The sequence below is a fragment of the Somniosus microcephalus genome, unplaced genomic scaffold (assembly GCF_052327205.1).
Source record: "Somniosus microcephalus isolate GS21.2 unplaced genomic scaffold, FLI_Smic_1.0 unresolved_chr3, whole genome shotgun sequence".
In the NCBI taxonomy this organism is placed as follows: Eukaryota; Metazoa; Chordata; class Chondrichthyes; order Squaliformes; family Somniosidae; genus Somniosus; species Somniosus microcephalus.
In genome coordinates, this window is record NW_028225181.1 from 9,214,025 (window position 1) to 9,234,127 (window position 20,103).

General features: G+C 46.4%; 1 protein-coding gene across 1 annotated transcript; it reads right to left on the reverse strand.

Moving 5' to 3' along the window:
• Positions 1–14,160: 14,160 nt before the first annotated feature.
• Positions 14,161–19,082, reverse strand: LOC147091189 (putative G protein-coupled receptor 139). The gene is made up of 2 exons (XM_085976475.1): positions 18,910–19,082; positions 14,161–15,062 (listed from the first exon to the last, which is right to left on the reverse strand). The coding sequence occupies exons 1-2, from the start codon at positions 19,043–19,045 to the stop codon at positions 14,161–14,163; spliced, it is 1,038 nt and encodes a 345-aa protein (XP_085832601.1). The 5' UTR covers positions 19,046–19,082.
• Between the last annotated feature and the right edge of the window lie 1,021 nt (positions 19,083–20,103).

A 20,103-nucleotide genomic window follows, 5' to 3' on the forward strand; every position in this document is an offset into this window, starting at 1 on the left:
ATAAATAAAAGGATCTGTCTGTCTGTCTGCCTGTCTGTGTGTATGTCCGTGCTTCACTCAAAAGTTATAGAGCGTACCTACATATATGTTATATCAAAAGAATGCTTATGCTTAGGGGAGTGTCATAGGCAGTTACTTTTTGGTCAGACAAAAATTGCTCGGACAGTATACAAAAAACGTTCAAACAACGGACAAAATCCGCTAATTAGCATTGAGTGACGTGATGGTTGACCAATCCTACGGGGGAAGCGCGTTGTGTCACGGGGATGCGTTTCATGACGTATGTGGGCGGGGCTTAATCCTGCTACCTACCATGAGTGCGGGAGCGGGAAAACAGATACATAGACATCGACAGAGACAACCACGTGGCCCGACAGCCCGAGAGACAGCGAGCATACACACACAGAGACACATACACCCGCGCATCTCCCCTCTCTTTCCTTCCCCCCCTCCCTCCTATTTATCTACACACAGAGAACCGCGCGGCCCGAGAGACAGCGAGCTTACTAGCGGTGGCAGCGGGTCGGAGTGTCAGCTGAGCTGGGGTAACTCAAGCCGGGCCTGAGGCACTGTGCCGCGCATGGGGCTCTGGTCACCAAGGCCGGGCTCTGAGTTCACCCCTTCCCCGGGGTGTCTTCCTCTCTTCTCTATCTCCTTCCCTCACTCTCTCCTTCCCTCTCTCTCTCTCTCTCTCTCTCCTCTTCCCTCTCTCTCTCTCTCTCTCCTCTTCCCTCACTCTCTCTCTCTCTCCGTCCCTCACTCTCTCCTTCCCCCCCTCTCTCTCGCCGTGAGTGCGGGACCGGGAAAACAGATTCACTGAGCGGGAGCTCAGCTGAGGTGAGTTGGGCCAGGCCTGAGGCACTAGGCCATGCACGGGGGCTACAGGTCACCGCGGCCGGGCTCTGAGTCCAACCCCTTACCCGGGGTGTCTTCCTCTCTTCTCTATCTCCTTCCGTAACACTCTCCTTCCCTCTCTCTCTCTCTCTGTCTCTCTCTCCTTCCCTCTCGCTCTCTCTCTCCTTCTCTCTCTCTCTCCTTCCCTCTCTCTCTCTCTCTCCTTCCCCCTCTCTCTCTCTCTCCTTCCCCTCTCTCTCTCCTAACCCCTGTCTCTCCTTCCCCCTCTCTCACTCTCTCCTTCCCCATCTCTCCTTCTCTCCTTCCCCCTCTCCCTTTCTCCTTCCCTCTCTCTCTCTCTCTCTCTCTCCTTCCCTCTCTCTCCCCTGCCCTTTCTCTCTCTCCTTCCCTCTCTCTCCTTCCCCCTCTCACTCTCCTTCCCCCTCTCTCTCTCTCTTTTTCTCTCTCTCTCCTTCCCGTCTCTCTCTCCTTCCCCCCTCTCTCTCTCTCCATCCCCCTGTCTCTGTCTCTCCTTCACCCTCTCGCTCCTTACCCCTCTCTCTCTCCTTCACCCTCTCTCTCTCGCTCTTTTTCTTTCTCTCTCCTTCCCCCTCTCTCTCTCCTTCCCACTCTCTCGCTCTCCTTCCCCCTCTCTCTCTCTCCTTCCCCCTCTCTCTCTTTCTCCATCCCCCTGTCTCTCTCTCTCTCCCCTTCCCCCTCTCTCTCTCTCTCCTTCCCCCTCTCTCTCTCCTTCCCCCTCTCTCTCCCTCCCCCTCTCTCTCTCTCCTTCCCCCTCTCTCTCTCTCTCCTTCCCCTCTCTCTTCTTCCCTCTCTCTCTCTCTCCTTCCCTCTCTCTCTCTAACCTTCCCTCTCTCTCTCCTTCCCCCGCTCTCTCTCCTTCCCCCCTCTCTCTCTCTCCATTCCCCTGTCTCTCTCTCTCCCCTTCCCCCTCTCTCTCTCTCTCCTTCCCCCTCTCTCTCTCCTTCCCCCTCTCTCTCTCCTTCGCCCTCTCTCCCCTTCCCCCTCTCTCTCTTTCCTTCCCCCTCTCTCTCTCTCTCCTTCCCCCTCTCTCTCCTTCCCTCTCTCTCTCTCGCTCTCTCCTTCCCTCTCTCTCTCTAACCTTCCCTCTCTCTCTCTCCTTCCCCCTCTCTCTCTCACCTTACCCCATTCTCTCTCTCTCCTTCCCCCTCTCTCTCCTTACCACTCTCGCTCTCTCTCCCTCTCTGTCTCTCCTTCCCTCTCTGTCTCTCCTTCCCTCTCTTTCTCTCCTTCACCCCCTCTATCTCTCCTTCCCCGTCTCTCTCTCTCTCCTTCCCCCTCTCTCGCTCCTTCGCCCTCTCTCTCTCTCCTTCCCCCTCTCGCTCTCTCTCTCATGCCCCCTCTTTCTCATTCCCCCTCTCTCTCCTTCACCCTCTCTATCCTTCCCCCTCACTCTCTCTCCTTCCACCCTCTCTCCTTCCCCTCTCTCTCCTTCCCTCTCTCTCTCTCACTCTATCTCCTTCCCTCTCGCTCTCTCTCTCCTTTCCCCTCTCTCACTCTCCTTCCCCCTTTCTCTCTCTCTCATTCCCCCTCTCTCTCCTTCCCCCTCTCTCTCCTTACCCCTCTCTCCTTCCCCCTCTCTCTCTCTCTTTTTCTCTATCCCGCTCCTTCCCCCCCTCTCTCCTTCCCCCTCTCTCTCTCTCCTTCCCTCTCTCTCTCTTTCTCTCTCCTTCACTCTCTCTCTATCTCTCCTTCCCCCCTCTCTCTCTCTCCTTCCCCCTATCTCTCTCTCTCCTTCCCCCTTTCTCTCTCTCTCCTTCCCCCTTTCTCTCTCTCTCCTTCCCCCTCGCTCTCTCTCTCCTTCCCCACTCTCTCTCTCTCCTTCCCCCTCCCTCTCTCTCCTTCCCCTCTCTCTCTCCTGCCCCCTCTCTCTCTCTCTCCTTCCTCCTTTCTCTCTCTCCCCTTCCTCCACTCTCTTTCCCTGTCTCTCTCTCTTTCCCTCTCTCTCTCTCTCTCCTTCCCACACAGACAGACAGACAGACAAACTCATTTATATTAAAAAAATTATTCATTCTTTTTTCATAACAGCATGCCCTCAAAAAAAGTAACAGACTTGGATGCAGCATTAACAAAAAACGAAGTTAAACAACCACCTCCTGGGTACTTAGGAATAGTTCTTCAATCCCTACAGTTTCATAAATAGTTTTATAAACATGGCGGAGGTTTCTTCATTTCACTCGTCAACGCTGGGTACTCCAGTTAGCATCTATATATATATATCATTGCTCTTCTGTCTGTCTGTCTGTCCTCTATACACTCAAAAGTTATAGAGCGTACCTACACGTGTGTTGCATCAAAAGAAAGCTTACGATTCCGGAAAGGTCATAAGAGTACATACTTTTCGGTGACACAAAAATTGTGCCGACGGTATCCTAAAAACTTTCAAAATTATGCTCATTATCCCCTCATTAGCATTGAGTGACTATGATGTCGAAGAGCTGCTATGATGTCAGGGCAGTTTTTGTGCTGTCTTAAAGAAATCAATGCTTTCACTGTGCCCAGCCTACTCAGCTGGGGTAACTCGGGCCGGGCCTCTTCCTCTCTTCTCTATCTCCTTCCCTCACTCTCTCCTTTTCTCTCTCTCTCCTTCCCTCTCTCTCTCTCTCTCTCTCCTTCCCTCTCTCTCTCCTTCCCTCTCTCTCTGTCTCTCTCTCCTTCCCCCCTCTCTCTCTCTCTCTCTCCTTCCCTCTCTCTTTCTGTCTCTCCTTCCCTCTCTCTCTCTCTCTCTCCTTCCCTCTCTCTCTCGATCTCCTTCCCTCTCTCTCTCTCTCTCTCTCCTTCCCTCTCTCTCTCTGTCTCTCTCTCCTGCCCTCTCTGTCTCTCTCTCTCTGTCTCTCTCTCCTTCCCTCTCTCTCTCTCTCTCCTTGACGCTCTCTCTCTGTCTCTCTCTCCTTCCCTCTCTGTCTCTCTCTCTCCTTCCCTCTCTGTCTCTCTCTCCTCCCCTCTATCTCTCCTTACCTCTCTCTCTCCCTCTCTCCCCCAGTCTCTCTCTCCCCCTCAGTCACTCTCTCTCTCCCCCTCCGTCTCTCTCTCACTATCTCCCCAGTCTCTCACTCTCTCTCCCCCAGTCTCTCTCTTTCTCTTCCCAGTCTCTCTCCTCTCTCTCCCCCAGTCTCTCTACTCTCTCTCTCTCCCGTCTCTATCTCTCTCCCCGTCTCTCTCTCTCCCCCCTCAGTCGCTCCCTCTCTCCCCCCAGTCTCTCTCTCTCTCCCAGTCGCTCTCTCTCCCCCCAGTCTCTCTCTCTCTCCCCCAGTCTCTCTCTCTCCCCCAGTCTCTCTCCCTCTCCTCCAGCCTCTCTCTCCGCCAGTCTCTCTCTCCCCCCAGTCGATCAATTCAATTCAATTGAATTCAAATGGCTTTATTGGCATGGCAAGGTACATCTTATGTTGCCAAAGCATCGAACAACATTCATGGTTGTACACAAAAATACGGATCTATCCATACAGTGTATAACCAGATACATCCCTGAGTGTATAAATATACATTCATATAATTTGTATATACTCTTTTCTTATATTTAGTGGTTGTCCCTCTGTTTATGGCAAGCTGCAACATAGTGTGCCGCTAAGGTTACACAATTTCTCTCTTCCCCTAGTAGGTATGGGAGTTTTTGGTCGTCATTCAAATTTCTGAATTCCGGGCATATTTTTTGTGAATTTTGGGTAGAAATTCTCCCTTATGCCCTGATATTCTCTACAAGCTGTGAGGAAGTGCATCTCTGTCTCCACCACTCCCTGACTGCAGTGAGAGCATATCCTGTCCTCTCTTGGTAGCCGGGTCTGCCTGTGTCTACTTTTATCGATCGTCAGGCTATGTTCGCTAAGTCTGTACATTGTCAAGGTTTTTCTCAGTTTGCTATCCTTTACCATGGTCAGGTAATCAGCCATGTATTATTGTCTGTGTAGGGACAAGTAGCAATTGAGTTTGCTTTGGGTTTTTGTTGTTTCTGCCCAATATGACAGGTATTTTTCCTTTTGCTTAGCGACGATTGTGTTGGGTCGAATTCTTTCTGTTACGCTGTCACTGTCCTGGGGCTGGTTCTTGCTAGTAGTGTTAGTAGTTACTTCACTGAGTCCCAGGACTAGTTGACTGAGGGTATTCTTCTTTATGGTCCTCTCTTGGCATTTCAGGGCTTCGTAATGATAACATTGGGGGTTGCTCATTTCTAGGTGTTTCCAAAATTTGGTGGCTCTTTTTTAGACAGTGATTATTAATGGATATTGGCCTAGTTCTGCCCTGCATGCATTGCTTACAGTTTTCCTTTGAGTCCGGAGGAAGCTCTTACAGAATTCTGCATGTAGGATCTCAATTTGGTGTTTGTCCCATTTTGCAAATTCTTGTTGTGTTAGCGGTCCCCACACCTCACTGCCATAGAGTGCAATTGGTTCAATTACTGATTTAAAAATTTTGAGCCAAATGCTAATTGGGGTTTCTATTTGGATTGATTTTTTAATGGCATAGAAAGCCCTTCTTGCTTTCTCTTTCAGTTCATTCACAGCCAGATGAAAATTTCCCATAGAACTGATTTTTAGGCCCAAGTATGTGTAGTTAGTGGTTTGTTCAATTTTGGTTGTTCCTAGTGTGAAATTTATTTTGGGTCCCTGATGTCTGGATCTTTGCTGGAACACAAGGATTTTGTTTTTTTGGGGATTCATTGTCAGGGCCCAGGTCTGGCAGAACGACTCCAGCAGATCCAGGTTCTGCTGTAGACCCTCCTCAGTTGGTGACAGCAGAACCAGGTCATCTGCATAGAGGAGGAATTTAACCTTGGATTCATATAGGTTGAGGCCGTGTGCTGTAGATTGTTCAAGTAGTTTTGCCAATTCATTTATTTAAATATTAAAGAGTGTCGGTGAGATGGGCGAGCCCTGCGTCACCCCCCACCCCTGTGGGAAGTATTTTGTTTGTTTGTCTCCAATTTTAACTGCACATTTGTTGTTTGTATACATTGATTTAATTACATCATATGTTTTTCCCCCTACCCCGCTTTCGATAAGTTTCAGGAATAAACCTTCATGCCAGATGAAGTTGAAAGCCTTCTGGAAATCTTTAAAGCATGCGTAGATTTTGCTTTTGTTTTGATGAACGTGTTTGTCAATTAGGTTCTGTAGGGTGAAGATATGATCTGATGTTCTATAGTTTGGCAGGAATCCAATTTGACTTTTACTCAAGACATTGTGCTCCTCAAGGAAGTTTATAAGTCTTTTGTTTATGATACTACAGAACACCTTCCCCAGGTTACTGTTTACACAGATGCCTCGATAGTTATTTGGGCCGACTTTGTCCCCACTTTTGTATATGGGCGTTATGAGTCCTTTGTTCCAGATATCAGGGAAGTAACCGACACTCAGAACCAACTTGAAGAGTTTTAGGATAGCCAGTTTCATTTTATCATGTGTGTGTTTAATCATCTCGCTTAGTATGCCGTCTGCACCGCAAGCTTTTCCTGGTCGCAGGTCCTTGAGTTTTTCAAATAGTTATTTTTCTGTTATTATGGAGTCTAGCGGGTTTTGTTTATCTTTTATGGCCATTTCGAGCTTTTCCAGTTTTTTGCATATTTGTTGTTGCTCTGGCCTTAGTGTGTTTTTCTGATATAATTTTCAAAGTGATTTTCCCATGTGTCTCCATTTTGAATGGCCAATTCGTCGTGTTGTTTTTTGTGTAATGTATTCCATTTGTCCCAGAAACAGTTGGAATCAATGGATTCCTCAATGGAGCTGAGTGTATTCTTAATATACTGCTCTTTTTTGGTTCTGAGTGTGTTTTTGTATTGTGTTAGTGTCTGACAATAAGTAAGGCATAATTCCTCGTTTACTGGCTGTCCGTGTTTTTGGTTTGATATTTTTCTGTGTTTTTTCCTCATGTTATGGCAATCTGGGTCAAACCATTTTTCATAGTTTTTTGTTTTGGGTTTATTCTTGTGAACTTTCAAGTTTGACCTTGTTGCCAAATTATCAAAAATATTGTTTAGGTTATTCATTGCCCAGTTTACGCCTTCTTCATTGTCAGTGTATATGTTATCCAGAAAGGTCTCCAAGAGAGCTTGAGTTGATTCATGGCTAATTGCTTTATGGTATTTTTCCGTGCTGTTTTTGGCCCATCTGTATGATTTTTTGGTGTTGTACAGTTTACTGGGTTGTGTTTCTGTGTTGGTTGTTTCTGCCTTGTTAAGATACATAGTAATTTGACTGTGGTCTGAAAGTGTTGTTTGTGGTTTGACTGTGAATGCTCTGAAAGAGGATGGGTCCAAATCCGTAATCATATAGTCTACGGTGCTACAGCCAAGAGGTGAGCAATAGGTCGATCTTCCTAGGAGGTCTCCCATGAACCTACCATTGACAATGTACAGACCCAGGCTTCGACAGAGCTGCAGTAGCTGTTTTCCGTTGGTATTTGTCTGCTTGTCGCAGTTATGCCTGTATGGATGGGAAGGGATATCGAAGTGGTTATTCCCGAATATGTAATTGCTTCCCTGATTATTGGTGAAGTCTGGTTCTTCGCCAGGTCTTGAATTGAGGTCACCACAGATCAACACGTTCCCCTGTACCTGGAATTGGATAATCTCCCTCTCAATGTTGGAGAAGGTGTCCTCTTTAAAGTACGGGGATTCCATTGGGGGGATATTGAGTGCGCAAATGAAAACATCTTGGGTGTTAGAGATAGTCCCCCTCTCAATTTTGAGCCACATGTGGTTTTCGCCCTTTTTTTTATAAATTTGATGCAATTCTTAAGCTCTGTTTTAAACCAAATCATTATGCCTCCGGAGTCTCTGCCTTGGGTTACTCCTGGCAATTTATTGGAGGGGACCACCAGCTCTGTGTACCCTTGGGGACGGCCAGTGTGTCGTCCTTCTCTATACCAAGTTTCCTGTAAAATGATAATATCCAGATCTTTAGTTTCATCCAGGAACTCTGGGGTCATACTCTTCCCGTCGGGCATTTAAGAGCGTAGACCTTGGATATTCCAGGTCGCAATATATAACGATTTCATGTTAAGTTTGATCTGTTACAATGATAGTTTAAAGAATGATACGTGTTTGTCGTCTCTAAATGGGGGAAAAAAAGTTCATCTCTCTCTCCCCTCCAGTCTCTCTCTCCCCCAGTCTCGCTCTCCCCCCAGTCTCTCTCTCTCTCACTCACTCTCTCCCTCTCCCCCCAGTCTCTCTCTCTCTCTCCCACTCTCTCCCTCTCCCTCCACTTTCTCCCTATCCCCTCAAGTCTCTCTCTCTCACTATCCCCCCATCTCTCTCTCTCTCCTCACAGTCTCTCTCTCTCTCCCCCCCACCCCCCCCGGTCTCTCTCTCTCCCCCCCCCCACGTCTCTCTCTCCCTCTCTCTCTCTCTCTCTCTCTCTCTCTCTCTCTATCTCCAGTCTCTCTCTCTCTCCAGTCTCTCTCTCCCTTCCCCATCTCTCTCTCTCCCCTCAGTCTCTCTCACCCCGAGTCTCTCTCTCCCTCAAGTCTCTCTCTCTCCCCTCCAGTCTCTCTCTCCCCAGTCTCTCTCTCCCCCCAGTCTATCTCTCTCTCCCCCACTCTCTCCCTCTCCCCCCAGTCTCTCTCTCTCCCCCACTCTCTCCCTCTCCCTCCACTCTCTCCCTCTCTCCCCAAGTCTCTCTCTCTCTCTCTCTCCTCATCTCTCTCTCTCTCCCCTCCAGTCTCTCTCTCACCCAGTCTCTCTCTCCCCCAAGTCTCTCTCTCTCTCACTCACTCTCTCCCTCTCCCCCCAGTCTCTCTCTCTCTCTCTCCCACTCTCTCCCTCTCCCCCCACTCTCTTCCTATCCCCCAATCTCTCTCTCTCTATCCCCCCATCTCTCTCTCTCTCCTCTCAGTCTCTCTCTCTCTCCCCCCCGGTCTCTCTCTCTCCCCCCCCCCCGTCTCTCTCTCGCTCTCTCTCTCTCTCTCTCTCTGTCTCTCTATCTCCCGTCTCTCTCTCTCCAGTCTCTCTCTCCCTTCCCCAGCTCTCTCTCTTTCTCTCCCTGTCTCTCTCTCTCTCCTCCAGTCTCTCTCTCCCCCAGTCTCTCTCTCACCCAGTCTCTCTCTCTCTCCCCTCCAGTCTCTCTCTCCCCAGTCTCTCTCTCCCCCCAGTCTCTCTCTCTCTCCCCCACTCTCTCCCTCTCCCCCCGTCTCTCTCTCTCTCTCCCCACTCTCTCCCTCTCCCTCCACTCTCTCCCTCTCCCCCCAAGTCTCTCTCTCTCTCTCCCCATCTCTCTCTCTCTCCCCTCAGTCTCTCTCTCTCTCCCCCCCACCCCCCCCAGTCTCTCTCTCTCCCCCCAGTCTCTCTCTCGCTCTCTCTCACTCTCTCTCTCTCTCCCTCTCTCTATCTCCTGTCTCTCTCTCTCCCCAGTCTCTCTTTCCGTTCCCCCATCTCTCTCTCTCTCTCTCTCCCACAGTGTCTCTCTCTCTCTCAACGTCTCTCTCCCCCAGTCTCTCTCTCGCTCCCCCTCAGTTTCTCTCTCTCTCTCTCTCTCTATCTCCCCATTCTCTCTCTCTCCCCAGTCTCTCTCCTCTCTCTCCCCACAGTCCCTCTACTCTCTCTCTCTCCCCATCTCTCTCTCTCCCCCAGCCTCTCTCTCTCCCCCTCAGTCGCTCTCTCTCTCCCCCCTCAGTCTCTCTCTCTCTATCTCCCCAGTCTCTCACCAACTCTCCCAGTCTCTCCCTCTCTCTCTCCCCGTCTCTCTCTCTCTCTGCCCCCTCAGTCACTCTCCCTCTCCCCCTCAGTCTCTCTCTCTCTCTCTCTCCCCATTCTCTCTCTCTCTCCCCAGTCTCTCTCTTCTCTCTCCCCCCAATCTCTCTACTCTCTCTCTCTCTCTCCACCCCAGTCTCACTCTCCCCCTCAGTCGCTCTCTCTCTCCCCCTCAGTCTCTCTCTCTATCTCCCCAGTCTCTCTCTCTCCCCTAGTCTCTCCCTCTCTCTCTCTCCCTAGCTCTCTCTCCCCCTCAGTCACTAACTCTCTCCCCCTCAGTCTCTCTCTCTCTCTCTCTCTATCTCCCCATTCTCTCTCTCTCTCCCCAGTCTCTCTCTTCTCTCTCCCCCCCAGTCTCTCTACTCTCTCTCTCTCCCCGTCTCTCTCTCTCTACCCCTGTCTCTCTCTCTCCCCCTCAGTCGCGCTCTCTATCCCCCCTCAGTCTCTCTCCCCAGTCTTTCTCTCTCTCTCTCTATCTCCCCGTCTCTCTCTCTCTCCATCTCTCCCCCCAGTCTCTCTACGCTTTCTCTCTCCCCGTCTCTCTCTCTCTCCCCCCCAGTCTCTCTCTCTCCTTCCCTCTCTGTCTCTGTCTGTCTCTCTCTCCTTCCCTCTCTCTCTCTCTCCTTCCCTCTCTCTCTCTGTCTCTCTCTCCTTCCCTCTCTCTCTCTGTCTCTCTCTCTCCTTCCCTCTCTCTGTCTCTCTCTCCTTCCCTCTCTCTCTCTCCTTCCCTCTCTCTCTCTCTCCTTCCCTTTCTCTCCTTCCCTCTCTCTCTCGTCTCCCCCCAATCTCTCTCTCTCTCTTGCATCACGGGGGGCATTTCATTCTATGTGTGGGCGGGCCTAATCCTGCAGCCTCCAAAACTGTCGCTGCCATTTTTTTAATAACAACAGCGACAGCGCCAGCACAACAAACCCCCACAGGTCGGCTCCGGCACTGTATCCCGCTCCCGGCCCGCTGGAGCGGGAGGTGAGTTGGGGTCACTCGGGCCGGGCCTCACAAATGCTCAGCCCGAGACACAGAGTGGGGGAGCGGCAGCGGCTGGCCGTAAACCGCGCGGCCCTGTAAACTGCCGTTTTACAAAAAAGCCTTGGCAACGCTGGGCCCCCCAGCTAGTATCTTAAATATATATAATTGCTCTTCTGTCTGTCCTTCCCTCTGTCTCTCTCCCCTCTCCCCCCTCTCTCCCCCCAGTCTCTCTCTCCCCCCAGTCTCCCTCTCCCCCCAGTCTCTCTCCCTCTCTCTCTCCCCCAGTCTGTCTTAGCTATGGGGTGGTTATAAACTTGAACTTTAATACAGGGAACTAAGGAAAAGAACAAATGAATTCAGTTTTTAAAAGTTTTATAAACAGTTAGAAATGAAGTGATCCATTTCAAGTATGAAGGAACTCAATTGTCTTCCGTTCAGGGCTCCCGGGCTGACTGGCTAAAGTGGTAGGGGGGGGTTGTTGTTGTTGAGAGAACAGTGAGGTGACCAATCAGGGGAGTGTCATAGGCGTGTTTAGTTTTAAAAAATGTTCAAAAAATCTGACTAAATCCGCTCATTAGCCGTTGACCAATTGAGGGGGTTTTGTTGTTGTTGAGAGAAACAGTGAGATGAATTGCAAACCTCATTAGCCGTTGACCAATCGGGGGGGTTTTGTTGTTGTTGAGAGAAACAGTGAGGTGAATTGCAAACCTCATTAGCCGTTGACCAATTGGAAGGGTTTTGCTGTTGTTGAGAGAAACAGTGAGGTGAGTTGCCAACCTCATTAGCGGTTGACCAATCAGGGGAGTGTCAGAGGTGTCTTTACTTTTAAAAAACGCTCATCATCTGCTCATTAGGCGGTTGACCAACCAGGGGAGTGTCGTGGTCGCGTTTACTTTTTAAAAATGTTCAAAAAACGGACTAAATCCGCTGATTAGCTGTTGACCAATCCTAATGCTCATTAGTGGGCGGGGCCTGGGTTAGATATAGGGTAAATCTCCCTCTGCATTGCCCCATCAAACAGTGCCAGTGCAGCGACAGCACTGGTTAAATACCGAGTAAAGCTCTCTCTACTGTGCTTAACAACCTGAACTTTAATACAGGGAACTACAGGAATCCCAGGGGACAGGGAAGCGAGCAGGTGAGCGGCGGCGCACGGTGTGTTATTATCTCTTCTTTATATATAGATTTTACTTCAGTCTTTCCCTAAAAAAATAATTAAACTCTCCGTTAATAGTTCATTATTTCTCTCGGGGTTTTATCTTTTAAAATAAAAATTTCGGGTCTTGTAGTTAAGAGTTATGGTTATTTTTTGAAACACTTTTCAAATAGATTATTTTTAATTTTGGAGGGAAGGTCATTGATGAAGCTGCTTAACATGGTTGGGCCTAGGACACTGCCCTGAGGAACTGCTGCAGTGATGTCCTGGGGCTGTGATGATTGACCTTCAACCACCACAACCATCTTCCTTTGTGCTAGGTATGACTCCAACCACTGGAGCGTTTTCCCCCTGATTCCCATTGACTTCAGTTTTACTAGGGCTCCTTGATACCAGACTCGGTCAAATGCTGCCTTGATGTCAAGGGTGTCACTCTCACCCCACCTCTGAAATTCAACTCCTTTGCCCATGTTTGGACCAAGGCTGTAATGAGGTCGGGAGCTGAGTGGTCTTGGTGGTACCCAAACTGGGCATCAGTGAGCAGGTTATTGGTGAGTAAGTGCCGCTTGATAGCACTGTCGATGACATCTTCCATCACTTTGCTGATGATTGAGAGCAGATTGCTAGTCTATATCTATATATATAAAGCGGTCGATCTGTCTGTCCTTCTGTCTGTCCTCGGGTGTGCGTCTGTCCGGCTATGCGCTCGAAAGTTATACGGCGTACCTATGCGTGCGTTACCTCCGAAGAAAGCTTACGCTTCCGGGATGCTGGTAAGTGTATGTACTTTTCGATCGGACGAAAATTGTTCGCGCCTTATGCAAAAAACCTTCAAAATTAAACTCATTATCTGCTAGCATTGATTGACTGACGTCAAGGTTCGACCAATCCTGTGTCGTCACGAATGACCAATCCTACAGTACGGACCCCTGATGGTTGGCCAATCGGTGTGTGTGTGTGTGGGCGGGACTAATCATTTTCATCTCGGGGATCTGGCAGCCATTGTTTCAGTGCCATGACTTCAGCTTCCAGCTCAAACTATTTTGAAAGTTAGTATCTCTTTTAAAAATAACATAAGATTTACCAAAAACGTTTTATAAGTACTTTCACTTTCATCTTTCAAGGTATTAAGTGTGTGTGTGGGCGGGACTAATCGTTTTCATCTCAGGGATCTGCCAGCCATTGTTTCACTGCTTGCAGCTCAAACTACTCTCCTTATCCAGCTTTGAAAAAGTTAGTTTTTCTTTTAAAAATAACATAAGATTTACCAAAAACGTTTTATAAGTACTTTCACTTTCATCTTTCAAGGTATTAAAAGGTAGAAATGTTGCCCGCCAGCAGATTCACAGAGGGACCCAGACAGGGCCCAAAGCCTGGCACTCGATTTAAACTGCCCAGCCCAAAACAGCCCTGGCAAAGCCGGGCTCCCCCCAGCTAGTCTATATGTAAAAGCGGTACATCTGTCTGTCTGTCGGGCTATACAATTGAAAGTTATAGAACGTTGAAAGAAAGCTTATGATTCCGGAACGGCCATAAGCGTATTTACTTTTTCGTCGCACAAAAATTGTTTGCACATTATACAAAAAACCTTCAAAATTCCACTCATTCTCCACTCATTACCATTGAGTGACGTCAAGGTCGACCAATCCTGTGTCGTGATGATTGACCAATCCTACAGTTCAGTCACCTGATAGTTGACCAATCGGTGTGTGTGTGGGCGGGACTAACCGTTCTCAGCTCAGGGATCTGTCAGCCATTATACAGCAGCCAGGGCAGCTAAAAACTTTGGTAATCCAGGTCAGTATCTTTTTCTAAAATAATAAAGTGGTTGGTTTGTCTGTCTGTCTGTCTGTCCGCTATACACTCAAAAGTTATAGAGCGTACCTACACATATGTTATATCAAAAGAAAGCTGATGATCAGGGGAGTGTCTTAGGTATAACTACTTTTTGGTCAGACAAAAGGGTTCGGACAGTATACAAAAAAAGTTCAAAAATGCGCTCATTAGAGGTTGACCAATCCTACCACTCATTAGCGTTGAGTGACGTAATTGTTGACCAATCCTACCATTCAGTGACCTGATGCTTGACCAATCGGTGCGTCACGGGCGGGACATAATCCTGCAGCCTCCCCAAACATAGCCGCCTTTTTTTCCCCTGCTTTTCCTCAACAGCGAGCAGGGCAGCTGCGTCGGCCCGCCAGAGCGGGAGTTGAGTTGGGGTCACTCGTGCCGGGCCTCACAACCGCTCGGACTGAGACACAGAGCGGGGGAGTGGCAGCGGACGGCCAACAACCGCGCGGCCTGAGACACACAGCGGGGGAGCGGCAGCGGCCGGCCGTCAACCGCGTGGCCCTCTAAACTGCCCTGGCAATGCTGGGCCCCCCCAGCTAGTACTAACATATATCACTGGCCCCGCGGGTGAGATAGGGTCGGACAGAATATGAGGCGGGATTCAGTTCTGATGCAGGAACTTTTTCATTTATTCTCATCCTTTAATGAGTTTTACAATTAAAGTAAAGGGATAGTTCACCACATTTTTCAACTCCTGTCTGAACCTAGTCTGTGTCACGGCATAAATGCAAGTGTTTGTGCAGCAACTCAGGAGCTGGAGCATTTGTCCCAAATCTGGAAAATATATAGGTAGAGATACAACATAATCAACCAATCGCCACACCCGGTTATATATAGAATACACCATAAGCAGTGACCATAACAGGATGAAATTGCACGAAATAGCAAACAGTAAAATGATGGATTTCTTTCGGCTCTCCATCTCTGGGTCTCTGGGACTCTCCCCACTGCTGGGACACCGGAGTCTCCTGCGGGCTCTGCTGGACACTAAAATGTGTCTGATGGTGACAGCATTGAGCAGCAGGATCACGACAAATGGGACACCCGGGGTGAGAATATGATGAAGGAGCTCGATTGCTACCCAGATCGGTGAAAACTGAAATTCGAATGTTACATCACAAAACCAGGGGGTGTTCGCTAGCCCATATTCATGTGACAACATAAAATACCAGAAAACGTTCTTTAAACAGCTCAGCACAGTCACTGTTCCTAGAACCACAGCCGCCGTTTTCTTGGTGCAATATTTTCTTTTCAGCTTCTGGCAACAAATTGCCACAAAACGATCAAAGGTGAAGGTGACAGTGAACCAGACAGAACAGTCTGTGACTGCATAAAGCAGGGCGGCATGGATATTGCACACGGGGATAGAATAGACAGGTGCAAATCGTTTCTTAAAAGACATCGGAATCTGCCTCAATATCAGATCGATGATAACGACCAGTAGATCCGATGCTGCCATGGCCACCAGGTAGTGAGTGACACATGTGGAGAGACCGCACTTTCCCCGAGACAGGATCACAATGGTTATTAAGTTAACTGTGTGGAAGGGAAATACACGGGGAAGTTTTATATTAGGCTGACAGCAAAAAGAGCAGTTTAATGCAATTCGGTGTGAAATGTGCAATTAATTACCGACATTCATTGATATAATCTAATTATATTACCTTTGAAGCTCTGAGTCGTTTTTGTCAGAATAATGAATCAATAAATGAAATGAGAATAAATACATGAAAGTAACAGATGTTTGTTCAATGAGAGATGAAATGATAGATCTACCTTTAGCCCAGCATAAAATAAGCAACAGCTGAGGTAGCAGGGATGCAAAGGACTGGAGCATCTCAGGAATAGATTGGGAAAAGCAGATTAGCAAATTTCAGAAAGGTAGTGAATTTATTGAGTTTGTCAGGGATAGTGTTCACTAACAATAGGCTCTCTAACCAACAAGCGGCTTGGCATGTTAGATTTGTAATCTACTAGTGAGCCAGATTTACTTAAAATCCTAACGGTGTGGAAAACTTTTTCTAATAGTGATCATAACATGATCGAGTTCAATGAAGAGAAACGCAAAACCATTACTAAGTTTGTAGGTTTCAGTAAGGCCGACTTCAACGGGATGAGGCAGAGACTGTCCACAGTCAACTGGGCAAAGCTGTTAATGGGCAAAACAACAGACAATCAGTGGGAATGTTCAAAAATAATGAATCCGATACAGAACCAGTTTATACCCCTGAGGGGCACGGGTTCTATTTGTCAAAAACAGCCCTGGACGACTAAAGACGTAAGGGACAGCATGGAAATAAAAGACAAAGCCTATAAAAATGCAAAAAGTAGCACAGATGGTGGCGAATGGGAAAGATACAAAGAACAGCAAAGGGTAACACAACAGATAAAAATAGCTACAACGGGTATTATGAAAAGAAACTTGCAAGGTATATCAAAATCAACACAAATAATTTTTACAATTATATTAGGAAAATAAGGTAGTCAGGAGCAATGCTAAACCCATAAAATCTGAAAGCGGTGATATTGTTAATGATAATATGGAAATGGCCGACTAGTTGAAAAAAGACTTTGTGTCAGTATTTACAGTAGATGAAGAGCATAGCATGCCGCAAATCCCAAGGAAACTAATATTGAATCAGAGACAGTTATTCAATAACGTTAACGTCAATAAAATGAGAGTAACAAATAAAGTAATGACTCTAAAGTGTGACACATTCCAACCACCAGATACGGCCTCAAATATTCATAATGTTTATTAACGACGTAGATGATGGCATAGAACTTCATATCGCCAAATTTTGCGGATGACACAAAGTTAGGCAGCAATGTAGGCAGTGTAGATGAAAGCAAGAAATTACATAGGAATATCGATAGGTTAAATGAATGGGCAAAACTGTAGCAAATGGATTTTAACGTTGTCAAATGTGATGTTTTCCAATTAGTACATAAAAAGAATAGAACAGTGTACTTTCTAAATGGTGAAAAGGTAAAAAGAGTGGCCGTCCAAAGAGCGGGGGAGCATCTATAAAGATCATTAAAATATCATCGACAGGTAGAGAAAATAATCAGAAACACTAATGGAATGCTGGATGTTGTACCTAAAGCACGAGCATACAAGCGGTAGAGGTTATGCTGCAGTTACACAAAGACCTGGTTAGACAACATCTGGAGTAGTGTGAGCATTTCTGGGCACCACAGCTTAGGGAGGATATATTGGGCTTGGAGAAAGTGCAGCGTATGTATACCAGAATGACACCCGGACTCCAAGGGTTATGTTATGGGGAGAAATTACACGAATTAGGAATGAATTCTTTAGAATTTAGACGGTAAATGGGTGATCTGATCGAAGTTTTCAAGATATTAAGACGGACAGATTGGTAGATAGGCAGAGGCTATTTTCCCTGGTTGGGGATTCTAGGACTAAGGAGCAGCATCTAAAAATTAGAGCCAGACCTTTCAGGAGTGAAATCAGGAACACTTCTAAGCACAAAGGGTGGTAGAAGTTTGAAACTCACTTCCGCAAACCGAAATTGATGCTAGATCAATTGTTAACTTTCAATCTGAGATTGATAGATTTTATTAACCAGATTTATTAGGGGATATGGGGCAATGTCGGGTATATGGAGTTAAGTCGCAGATCAGCCATTATCTCATTAAATGGCGAAACAGGCTTGAGGGGATAAATGGGTTACTCCAATTCCTATGTTCCTATTTTCTTACAAGACTTCGTGTCCCAGGATCAGTCAGCATTTTCAGAGGTGCAGTTAGCTTCAATGCCCTGTGTAAGGTATGTTGAATTCCCGCTTGGATTGCTGATCTTGGTTTGACCATCCTTTATATATAGAACAGTAAATGACTTCAATAGCAACATACAGAAACTGCAAAGATGGCGTGCAATAATTACAGGCAACTGTATTTAAAATGTACGAATGTAATACGATAATGTTAAGATAAATACAAGTGAATTGCCATTATGAAGACAAAAAGGCAGTAGAGATGCTTTGAAGATTGGGATTATCGCATTTTTTTGAAACATACAAATTGTAGCTCATTGAAAGGAATATTTTCAAATAATCTAAATTATAATAAATAGTTATATTTGACAGTGCATGCCTCAGTAAATGTGTTTATCAACATCGAATTCAGCTGAATTATCCAACAGGCAATGTGCTGCCGAACGGTTTTGTTAAGTATCTGAACACAAACGGAGATAGTTATTATCCTTATATTTCACACGTTGGTTTCCAACTTTGTGCAGAAAATATTAGAAGAGAAAATATCAAAGGATTATCTTTACCTCAGCTGCGATTGTTTATCCTGAAGTACCGCAGGAGGCAATAGAGAACCACTCTGGGTCTCAGAGATCCACTGAAATGTGACAGATGGGTATTTGACTCAATTGTAAAATCAAATCAAAATTGCAATCAACTATTGAAATCTGGCTAAATGAACATTTTATGAGAATATAAATTATACTTGTAATCTCATTCCAACCTATAGAAGCAGTGCCATTAATGCAGAACTGGAGTTGGTGGAAAAGGAGTCAGTAACTGGAACTGAATGATTAGCTGATATTTCACACATTTAAAGACATGTATATGGCCTGCCAGGATTTTCTTCCTATGACACTGTTTAAATAACCATACCGAGCATCAGACGAAAACAAAAGCAAAATACTGCTGATACTGGAAATCTGAAATGAAAGCAAAAAAATGATGTAAATACTCAGCAGGTGAGGCAGCACCTGTGGAGAGAGAGACACAGAGTTACTGTTTCAGGTCGATGACCTTTGCCATTAGGTGCTAAGTCTCCTAAACCAAGCAAACATTCTTCTGATCTGATAGAAAAGTTCAGTGTGGATAACAGAAGTAAATTCGTTAAATAATGAGTCCCGGTCCGATATTTTTGCTTGAAATGAACATAGACTATTGCAATTTAGGTAACACCATATCACGTTCAGAATTAGTAGCGTACAGCGGCGCCGAAAGCATGGGGAATGACAAGGAATATGGGAAGAAGGAAAGAAATACAGTTCAGCATTATTTACAGAATTAAAAGCTGGGTACAGAAACGTACTAGGGACACCAACAGCAGCGAGGGCTGCCGGGGTTGTGGAGAAAATTACAAGATTAGTAATTCTGTTATACATAATTTACAGAATTAAGTCTTAACTGGAGCACCAACTGTAGTGAGGCTGTTCGAGCACTTTTGTACAACAACCCATGCATTAACAACGACATAAAGAAAGAAAGACTTGCATTCATACGACTTAGATGATTCAACAAATTGAAACACAGAATATCATTAATAAAAAAAATCATATTACACTGTAATATAATTCTTACTATTATGCAATTTATAACTGGGCATTGATACTTACTCGGAACACCAACAACAGCGAGGAGGGGATAGTAAATCTTTCGTATTTCATAACATAGTTTTAATGTCTGCATATTTTCAAGCCAATTATCTGGAAGGGGCGGTGGTGGGGGAGGTGGCACAGCCATCTCTTCCATTCTGTGAGTCGCTGGTGGTCTTTGTGCTGGAGGCAGCGTGCTGACTGTGTGAGGTGACACAATGAAGGGAGCTCCTTATTTATAGCAGAGCAAAATCCCCCAGTGACATCATTAGGTCCCACTGTAACTGGCATTAATTACAATCATTGAACAAACAGATTAATTGATTCTTGTTACAACAACACTATACTGCAACACAATCTATCTAACGATATTGTACACAGTTTCATGTTAAAAGTGAGCGAATGCGGAATATTTCAGCCCCCCATAAAATACAGATAGAACAAAGAGAATGGAGTTTCTCTTCCTGTTTTGAACAAAACCCGAGAACAATTGACGAGCAAGTTACAGAAAACTGGTTGAATAAAAGAAGGAAGAAGGCGGGATTGCCCCAAACTTGTTATCTGATTTATTCAAACCCAGACCATCAGGTTAAAGATATTCACCATCAATAAACGTTCCTAAACGGCAGGATCTTAGCGATGAACTCAGTGATGGAAAGATTGTAATGACACATGACACTGTACCGGCTTCAACCCAGGAATTACATTCCCTGGGCTAACTAGATTACTTTGTATCTATTCCCTGGACTGCCGGGATTAAACTGTTGATGGCTTAATCCAGGAATATCATTCCCAGGCTTGCTAGATTACACTGCTCCCACCTCAGTTCAGTAATTTCAATCCTAGGACCGGCTGGATTGCATTGCTCCTTCCTCAATCCAGGAATTGCATTCCTAGTTCCAGCTCCAATACCTTGCTCCCACCTCAGTACAAGAATGTTATTCCCCGGACCACCTAGATACAATGCTCCCGCTTCAGACTAGGGTTTTAAATCCCTGCACCGCCTAGATTACACTGACCCACCTAATTCCGGGAAAATCATTGCCAGGGAGGCCTTCATTACACTGCTCCAATCTGAGTTCAGGAATTTTATTCTCTGTAACAGGTAGATTGCACTGCTCCCAACTCAAGCCAGGAGTTTATTTCTCTGGGCCGCCTAGATTACACAGATACCTCCTCAATCACGGAATTCAATTCCCAGGGTACCTACATTAC

Excerpts from the sequence above, each read along its gene's own strand:
- LOC147091189 (XM_085976475.1), bottom strand. The coding sequence starts at position 19,045 with ATGGAAGAGATGGCTGTGCCACCTCCCCCACCACCGCCCCTTCCAGAT. Across the intron at positions 15,063-18,909 it reads CGCTGTTGTTGGTGTTCCGA|TTAACTTAATAACCATTGTG; the intron begins GTAAGTATCAAT and ends CCTTCCACACAG.